At 39.6% G+C, this 10,344-nt stretch overlaps 1 protein-coding gene across 1 annotated transcript in view; it reads left to right on the top strand.

The window, feature by feature from the left end:
* The first annotated feature begins 769 nt into the window (after nucleotides 1–769).
* MAP2K6 (mitogen-activated protein kinase kinase 6) overlaps nucleotides 770–10,344 on the top strand; it is a 95,910-nt gene continuing 86,335 nt past the window's right edge. The window contains exon 1 of the mRNA XM_015570583.1: nucleotides 770–1,068. Within this exon, the coding sequence (XP_015426069.1) occupies nucleotides 1,053–1,068 (16 nt within the window). The 5' untranslated portion in view covers nucleotides 770–1,052. The remainder of the gene's footprint in view (nucleotides 1,069–10,344) is intronic.

Raw genomic sequence — 10,344 nt, forward strand, 5'->3', positions numbered from 1 at the left:
AACAAATGTCTGTTAATTTCGTTGAAGAAATTCAACAGATCAAATATTTGACACTGTGAATTTAAGATATCACCCATTCTCCCTTTGACCAGGACTCCTCCTCCACCCCCTACCCTCCAGGTGAGAAAAGGCATCTAAATATTTTAACTTTGATCAAGTTAGCTTTGATATATAAAAAGCAGAACTTCCTCTTTAACCACAGAAATATGAACTCCCACTCCACCCACCCCCTACTATTGAATTCAAGTTTCTTGAAAATCACCGACCTGGATCATTTCTTACTAAAATGTTGCATCTTCCCTGCAGTTGCAAAGGTAACCTTACCTCTAGACAGCCAAGCCACCAACAGATTCTCCATGCGAGAAAAATGTTTTTGAAAATGGAGGTGTGAGTATAAAACACCCGCAGGCAGGAATAGAACTACAGGTGCTGCCTGCAGACAGACGCAGGACACCCAAACGGACCTTCTGAGCGAGCCAAAAGCTTTTAGCCAACATAATGTTCTTCTTCAACTGTTGTTTCAGGGGCTTTTCGATAACAAAAGTCCCCCCTCCCCTTGGTCCTAACTTTTTTTGCCCACCACTTACTGCCCAGTGAGTGTCTGACTTATCTGAGCGCAATCTTTGTCGCACGCAGTCATCTCGCTCAGACACCGGAGCAACCACGTTTCCTTAAATCAGAGCCCGGTGGACTCTGCCCGTGAACTACATTACCCAGCGGACCCCGCGCCCTTCGCAGGAAGGACGTCTGCGCACAAGATACTCAGTTCCAAGTTTGGAGCTTTTAGCTGCCAGCCCTGGCCCATCATGTAGCTGCAGCACAGCCTTCCCTAACGTTGCAACTGGGGGGAAAATCACTTTCCAGTCTGTTTTGCAAGGTGTGCATTTCTATCTTGATTCTCTGAAAGTCCATCTGCTGCATCGGTCAAGAGAAACTCCACTTGCATGAAGATTGCACGCCTGCAGCTTGCATCTTTGTTGCAAAACTAGCTACAGAAGAGAAGCAAGGCAAAGTCTTTTGTGCTCCCCTCCCCCATCAAAGGAAAGGGGAAAATGTCTCAGTCGAAAGGTAAGAGCCTATTTGCATCAATTGCAAAAATGCAAAGGGTTGTGCATGCATTTATGAATGCACGGATGCAATTTTCGCCTAGCGATTGCATGTTGAAGTTTGAGGTTTTCCACAGCTCAGTTGCATTTCCTGTTTAGTATGTGTCTTTTTTTTTTCTTTTTGCAGACACAGAGAGTTCCTGTAAGGCAGGGCTTGCAGTTCAGCTGTGCATTGACGTTATTTGCATTCTTCTGCTAGGATTACTGAGCTCTTTTTGCCTTTTGCACAGTCAGGAGAGATAGAGCAGGTTGGTAGCGTCTAAATGTGCAATGCTTTATATAATTACAGAATTCTTTGGTGTGCACGCATATGATAAGTAATTTTCTGGGCAACAGAAATACAAACTTTTTAAAAGTCTGTGGGTGAAGATGAAAGGTAAAACTTGAGTTAAACTAGTAGGAAATTAATGTAATCTTATATTCCTTTGGGAATGAGCCGTCGCTGTGCCAGTATTTAGCTAAATTTCCAGTGATATGCTTTGAACATTAAGCAACTTTTGATTTTTAAAGGAAGTAAAGGTGAAGTGTGCATAATAGCATATTACAAAAAAAAAGCAGACAAGGAGTCTTTCTCCCGGAGATTTTGCACTTTACACTAATTGCTTATTGACTCGCAATATTTAGAAGCAGTAACGAGGACATTGATGTTTTATGTCTTCCCATTTGGGAGGTACGTTGCATCTCGGTAGGGAAAATATTGGGAGAAAACTGTACTTTGAAACATTACACCAGCGTGGAGGGACTGTCCTGTTTCATTAACAACCATAATGAAATCTTTTAAGTGTAATTGCATATGTTTAGGCACTTATAATAGGTCAGAAGTTCCGGGTTATGGTGTTTTGTTTTATTCAATGTTTTTTTTGTTTGTTTGTTTGTTTTTGTTTTACACAGTTATATTTTGGAGGCTTAATGTCATGCTAGGGAGGGGATTAAAAATATAAAATTCCTGCCATGGCATCAGAGCTGAGGAGGTTCTGTCAGGTGCTCTATCACCCTAAGTCACTTGTTTCAGAACAAATCCCTAACCTTAGAGAGAATGTATGCCAAAGAGAATGTATGATTGAAGAGGTGAGTTAAACACCAGGGGAGTTAGGCTACCTGAGGGCACCATGTAAATAAGTGTGCAGTGTAAGTACTAGGGTAAGAGCTGGTGAAATTAACGTGTTTCATAAGCTTTCTGCCACTTTTTTTTTTGGTAGTAGTTGCGCCACTTTTTAATTCTGCTGGATGGGAATCGTACTTGTTAGCCCAAGAAGAAAGTGATATGTGTTCTCAAAAGTTCGAGGTAGGGCTCTGTTTTTCTTTGCGATTAGGAGAGCATGAAAATCAAAAAACCTGGGAGCTAAAGTCCCTAGGAATTGGCCTTTGAGGTGCAGAGGTTCCTTAATAACAGGGGAAACCTACAATCTCCTAATTGATCAGAGAGGTAACAGCTTAGAAGGGATGTTCCATGCTTTGATGTATTAAAGAGATGGCATCTAGTTAGTTTGTATTTGGTATCGATTCACTCATTCATTCAATTCAGTTTAATAGTTTATCATATATATAAATATATTATGACATATATGTGTATATATGTATGTATTAATAAACATAATATAATAAATATAATATAATATATATCCCCACACACTGCACAGGATTTGAGTGCCTACAAAAGTATTTAAAATGTAGTCGTTTGCATGAGGAAATTTACCAAGTGGTTAGTGAAAGAAAGCATGTATTGCTGAAAGACAGCAAGTCATTATAATACAAGATAATCGCATAGCTAGTGAAGAGAAATGGCCAAAGTTGGAGTTTAAAGATCTCTGTGGGAGATAGTCAGGAAGATTTCAGGAGGAAAGTGGTGTTAGTCACAATCTTATCTTTGGACCTCAGGGTCTAAACTAAATCAGGTTTCTATTTGCATTTTTTGGGGCCCACTCCTACGGTAGAGCAAGTTTTTGAGTTGGGAAGCTAAAAGAGATAAGACCCTGGTATGCTTCCATTATGGGTATGCCCATAATAAATCAGGTCGCTTTCTTAATTGGGTTCCATTTGGAAGGTGCATCTGGTGTGAACTTGGGGTTCCTGTCCCAAAGGAAAGTCATTGATAAAAATAAGTAGGTGATCATTTCAGAAATGACGAAGGAGCCCTGGCCTGGATTTTAAATGTGGAATTGGCCTCATTCAGCTATAGTATTCTCGAATGGCCAAGGCATTTTTTTTTTTTTCAATACCAAACTTCTTTGTAATACTAGAACCAAATGAAATGGGAGGAAAAGTGAAAGGTGGATACAACCTCTTAGCACATGAAGAACTTAACAACATGTTGAATTCAGGGGCCTTCCCGAACCTTCTAGAATCACTATAATTCGGTTTTCCAGACCTCTAATTTAAGGCACAGCACAGGCAAAAGAATTACAGGCTGCCTGGGAGCTGGAAGGACTGGGTTGCTTCTTTCCAGCCTTGCCAACAGTGAGATTCCGAGAAAGAATTTCTTAAAAAGAAATGTTGTTTTCCACTGTTGTAACTTTAGGTGGTATGCTTTGCAGCTTGTTTATATTAGCTGTCTGGGGTTGAGTTGACATTTTTCAAATATTAGAAGTGGTAGCCTGCCTTTTGAGGAAATCTGAAGCGTACGTTAACAGGAAGGGTACACAGAAAGTGCAGGAACTCCTTCACTTTACAGGAAGACAGGCTACAGGAAAAATGTGTCATCTACATTACCCGGGAGAGCAAAACTATTGTTATTGGCCATAATGATCGGAGGGAGGGAGGGAAACAGCAGGGGAGCGAGGTCAGGCATTTCCTAGGTCACCTGAAAATATACAAAAAGTTTGCCCCCGTTAAAATGCACTCTTCCTCACCTCTTCCTCCATTCACCTTTTTAAAAATATTAGCTTATCTTCGTTTAATATAGTAAAGTATTAGAGAGTCGCCTTTTAAAATCATTTTTAAATAAAAAAATCACCTTTAAAATATATACTACTAGGTCAATCATGACATGAGAAATGCCTGCAAGGCATAATCCAGAAGCATGTGGGAGAGTGATAGGCAGGGACTTAACCCCTCCATGGGCTCTTTGTTTTTGTAATTCATTCCACCCTGGGAAATGAGATGTGCTAATTTCTCATTCCCTGCAAATTCCTTTGTTGGGTTATACCAGCCGGACTCGTCATGCTTAGCCTGAAATCTGAGCCAGTATGTTTTAGACGCTCGTCTGTCTCAGGACACAGAATCAGAAAAGGTACCTTGGGTTTCCGGAGCTTGTTTTGTATTGGTGTGGCCTTCAGCACTTGACAGCAAGCGGCAAGTCAGAGGCAGGGGCCTGCAGGGGGTCTCTGGTGGTAAATTTAATGCTGGAGGAAATGGTTAAGATTTTCACCCCTTTGTTTTTCTCAGATTAGTATTATTGTAACCACTTTTCAGTGTTCTAAAATCTGAAAGATCTATAAGGACTATTTTTAAAAGGTAAAAAATATGTAAATCATACTTGTTCATTATAGAAATATTCAAAAATATAGAAAAGGAAAATAAGAATCACCAGTTACCATTTTAGCATATGTCCTTCTGGATTTTTTTTTCTATATGTATATGAATGAATCCAAAATATGTATAAAATTAATTTATATTTAGTAAGCTTTTGTTTTACTTCCCAATATACTCTGAAATATTTCCAAGTTAATCTGTTTCACCATTCATAATATCTAATTCTATTGTATTTATTTAAATAGAACTTTAGTGTTTATTAACTTATTAAAAATTGAGGTATAATTAACATACAAAATTATATTAGATTGAAGGTGTACAACATGATCCGATACCTATCTGTATAAAAGCCTAAGCGACTGTTCTACCATTCGACTGGTAGCTATAATGCTCAATGACCACCAGGGGGCAAACGCTCAATGGACAGGCATGGAAACATGGAACAGACTGATGAGTCTCAGAGGAGAGGGGTAAGAGGAGAGGGTGGGAAGAGATTAACCAAAGATCTTATATGCATACTAGAGGCCCGGTGCACAGATTCGTGCACTGGTGGGGTCCCTCGGCCTGGCCTGCGGGGATCAGGCTGAAACCAGCAGTCAGACATCCCCTGAGGGGTCCCGGATTGTGAGAGGGTGCAGGCCAGGCCGAGGGATCCCACTGGTGTACGAATCTGTGCACTGGGCCTCTGGTTTGTATATATTATGAAATGATCACAAGTGTAGTTAATATCCATTACCATATATTACTTGGAGATTCTGTGTGTAATGAGAACTTGTAAAATTTACTTTCTTTGCAACTTTCAGATATGTAATAGAGTATTATTAACTGTAGTCACCATGCTGTACATTATATTCCCATGACTTATTTATGTTATAACTGGAAGTTTGTATCTTTTGACCACTTAACACCCATTTTGCCCACCCCCACCAATGTGTTCTGTGTATCTCTGAGCTCAGTTTTTGCTTTTTGTTTTTTGGATTTCACATATAAGTGAGATTATATGGTATTTGTCTTTGTCTAATTTATTTCACTTAGCACAATATTCTCAAGTTCTATACATGTTGTTGCAAGTGGCAATATTTATTCTCTTTTATGGGTGTATAAATATATATATATATGAATATATATGCACGTCAATATATATGTGTGTGTGTGTGTGTGTATATATATATATATCAGTCACAGTTTTTTATCCATTCATCTGTTGAAGGACACTTTAGTTGTTTCCATATCTTGGTTATTGTAAATAATGCTGCAAAGAACACGGGAGAGCTATTAACTTCCAGTATTATGAGTATTACCATGATGATCATCCCTGTCTATGTTTTTATGCATTCTGTGGCTTTAGACTAAATTGCCACGGCTATCCAATTCTTCTCCACTCTCCATTTTCATCTCCACCTTTTAAATAGCTTTTGAAGTTATTGTAAAATGATATATACTCGCTGAAAATAAATTCAAACCAAAGAGAAGTTCATTATAAGGAAATAAGAATCCTCATTCACACAGCCCTGAGCTAATTAATACCAGTTAACATTTGCACATGCATACATATATACTTATGCATGCTATTTTGCACACTATATATGACATTTTGCAACTTGCTTTATACTCTGCCATATATCTTGGACATCTTTTCATATTTACACACACATAGTTACCACATTCTTTTTAACAGTTGCTTATTTTAATTTGTAAACATGTAGCCATTTAATCAATCCTCAATTAGACTTTCACATAGTTTCAGATTTTTTTTAACAGCTGTAAGCAAACTTGCAAGGAGTACCTTGAATATACATCTTTGCACATTTGCCCTATTATGTCTTTAGAATGACTTCCTAGAAGTGGAAGTGCTAGGTCAAAGGGCATGCATGGATATATGGTCAAATTGCCCTCCGGAGAGCTAATAACACATTCTTATTTCCACCAATAATGCTTGGAAGTGTCCATTCTGTTCTTTTAAACATCATGGTAAATATTGCCAAATACAATAAATTGTTCTCCAGAAAGGTTATGCTTACTTTTCTTCATCCTAGGTAGAATAATTTTAAGAAATCTCTACCACCCTGGCCAGGTGACTTAGTTGATTGAAGCATCATTCCATACACCAAAAAGTTGTGGGTTTGATCCCAGGTCAGGGCACATATGGAAGGCTACCAATGGATGTTCTCTCTCACATTGAGTTTCTCTCTCTCTCTCTCTCTTCCTCTCTCTCTTTCTCTCCTACTCTCCCCTTCCCTTCCCTTCCCTTCCCTTCTCTCTAAAATCTATAAGCATACCTTCAGGTGAGGATTGAAAATAGTAATAATAAAAAATAAAAACATATCCTCAGGTGAGGACTCTACCAAGTCAATAAGAGGTATTAATACTTAACTCTCATTTGCATTTCTTAGTAATAAAAAAGTTGAATTTCCCCCCCTTTTTTTGATATTTGTGTTTCATATATTTGACTTTTTTTTCCCTCAGAGAATGTATCTTTAAAATTTTAAATTTGGGATCAAATCATTTTAAAAGTTAAGTCAGAACATTCCAAAATTGCAAAGTTTAAGTAATCATGGGTTGAAAAATGGGTTCTATGCATTTAAACAATTTGATTTCCTGGTGAGTTCTGATTTTCATTTTAACCAAAATGTCTTGTGTAAACATCACATACTTTATAAACTCATTTTGTTATACTGTCTATAGCTATCGAGACCCGTATGCAAATACTAAGAAAAATGTAATGATCTGATAAACATTCCAGTGTGGGAAATGACTTACTTCTGGACAGTGTGCATTTTTCAGTTATCTCCACAGGCAAAAGCAGTTTTTCCTTAGTTTCATAAATAATTCTTACCTAGCACATGGCCATGGTATGTGCATTGTTGCAGAATAATCCCCGCCCCCCCTTTTTTTAGCTTCATGTGGAATGTCTAATCATAAAGGGTTTACTTTAGTTTCTTCGATTTGTTAGAAGAATTAAGGCTAGGCTCAACTTTGATGATCTCACCAGTTAAAGAAGTCAGTCTCACTTACCATATGCTTAGCCTGGCCTTCCTTGGTGAAGGCGCCTACTTATGCCTCCTGATGTAAGAATCTTGAGCTATGAAAGATATATTCTAGTCCAACCATATCCTTTAAGAAATGAGCAAACTGACACCTTGGAGCTAAATGCTCTGCCCAAGGTAGAGCTTATGTCTCTTGATTCTCTGTCTCAGAATTCTTTTCACTAAAACCACACACAAACACGAGTCATCCACATTTGCAAAACATTTTTTTCCCTTCATAATCTTTAGTATATTTCACATTTTTTGGTTTTGTTTGCTTTTGTGGGGAGCAGCTTAGCAAGGGGGCTGATGGTAAGATCAGTGGGGGTTCTTTTTCTGCGCCCAAGAAATGGTGATATATGAATCATGGCGGTGGGGTTTCTTACCAGTTCTCTGCCAAAAGGTATTTTGCAAATGCTTTCGTTGTAATTCCCATGGCCTACACACAATAGCCGAAGATTTAAACCATGGTAATTGTTGTTTGCCTTTTCCCGACAATCTCTGAAAGCTCCTGCTGGGTAGCTAACATTTATTCTGGTAGATTTTTGCCTCTTCTCCCCTTTGAGTACTGTGCTTCTATATAATAGGTGCACGCCTCGCCGGCATGGCTCAGTGGTTGAGGGTCGACATATGAACCAGAAGGTCATGGTGCGATTCCCGGTCAGGACACATGTCAAGGTTGGGGGCTCAATCCCCAGTGAGGGACGTGCAGGAGGCAGCCAGTCAGTAATTCTCTCTCATCATTGATGTTTCTATCGCTTCCTCTCCCTTCCTCTCTGAAATCAACAAAAATAAGTTTTTTTGAAAATAGGTGCTCAATAAATGTCTGTCAATGAAAGTATTTTTTGTGAGTAAGGAATCTCTCTTATTTCCCCCCACCTTTCATGAAAGGTTTGAGGCAACTAAATTATAATGTGCTTCCTTATTTGTCTTCATATTCCCATTATATCTTTGCTTGGTTATTTGGAGACGGCAAGAGTAGCAGAAACAGCAACTTACGAGGGCTGAAGAAGTGTGCGCCCTTTAAACAGACTTATAGGTTGCAGGATCCTTGGCTACCTAACTTTCCCTTTAAAAATATACAGAACTAAGATGATTTGTCCAAAGAACCTAATGGGATAGGGTCGAAGTGAATCTCTCCATCCTGTGCTGGCCTCTGGGGCTGGTTTGCAAGTTGCCTCTGAAAGGTTGTCAGAGGTCATCTGGACGTTTTTAATAGCTGGCTGCACCATGACAAAACAAGGGACTTCCCAGGGATAACCCCCAAGGAAGACGATCCTCCACTTCCTCCTTGACCACTGCCACTGCCGCCCCCAGAACCCTGGGTTTTGTTGCCCACTCTGTTTCCTTAGATGGCCTCTTTTCCTGAGCTGCTCCGTACAGCTTGGTATGCAGCCCGTGAAACACCTTCTTTCTACAGGAGGTTCAGGTTGTAACCCACACATGGGAAGCCTATCACAGATCCTCGTAACTTAGTCAACTCTGTGCCGAGTTGAAGCCTTAAATGGGCACTTGCTGAAACCCTCGTCATCTGTTTTGTTTTCTATTCTATGCATCTATGCATCCCTCCTTAAGTTGGGTTAGGATCGGCCCTTTTTTAAAAAGACTATTATCTGTAGATCTAGATGCTGATCACAAGCCACACCCCCACACATAATGCTATCATCATCATCATCATCATCATCACCATCGTCATTACTTATTTTATGAGTCACTTTCCATGTATTATGCTTTTGAACTTCACATGAATCCTATGGGGACAGATACAGTTATCATTAATTTACAGATGAAGAAACTGAGGCTCAGGTGAGGGAACTAACTTGCCTATGGCCGGGTAACCGCAGCAGGGGCAGGGTACAAAGCCAGGCAAATCTGAACACAGGGCCCATGCTCATAACCAGGCCTTGGGGTTCTGCAAACTACCATCCATGGGCCAAATCCAGCCCCACCTGTTTTAAAAATATCAAAAGAATAATATTTCGCTCTAACTGGTTTGGCTCAGTGGATAGAGCGTTGGCCTGCGGACTCAAGGGTCCCAGGTTCGATTCTGGTCATGGGCATGTACCTTGGTTGTGGGCACATACCCAGAAGGGAGTGTGCAGGAGGCAGCTGATCAATATTTCTCTCTCATCGATGTTTCTGACTCTCTCTATCCCTCTCCCTTCCTCTCTGTAAAAAGTCAATAAAATATATATATTTTTAAAATTATTAAAAAAAGAATAATATTTCATGACACATGGAAATTCTATAAAATTCAAAGTCAGTGTCTACAAATAAAGTTATTTGGGACACAGCTATGCCCATCCATGCATTTGTATGTTGTTTGAGGCTGCCTTTCGCCCACCATTGTAGTGTTGAGTCGTTGCGATGGAGACTGTTTGTCCCACAAAACCAAAATATTTATTGTCTGGCCCTTTTCAAAAATAAAGTTTGATGGCCTTGTCCTTTATGACTGTACTTAGTCAGCGTCTGGAGTCTTTTCATGATGGGGCCTCCATATTACATTCCTCTTTGGCTTTAATTGGAAGTTGTTAACCTGGATTATTACTCGCTAGCTGCTCAGCCTGCGACCTTGGGAACCCACCCATAGGAAATGTCTGAGAGATGCTTCTGTTTAGGATTTGTGCAGGCCGTTGGTCATTTTCACTGAGCTGAGTGGCCAGTCTCCTGTAGCCCATCCTGGGGTCCTTTCCCCTCAGCTGTATGCTTCCTGCTTGCTTTCTATATATATATATATATAT

The sequence above is a fragment of the Myotis davidii genome, unplaced genomic scaffold (assembly GCF_000327345.1).
Source record: "Myotis davidii unplaced genomic scaffold, ASM32734v1 scaffold172, whole genome shotgun sequence".
Lineage (NCBI taxonomy): Eukaryota > Metazoa > Chordata > Mammalia > Chiroptera > Vespertilionidae > Myotis > Myotis davidii.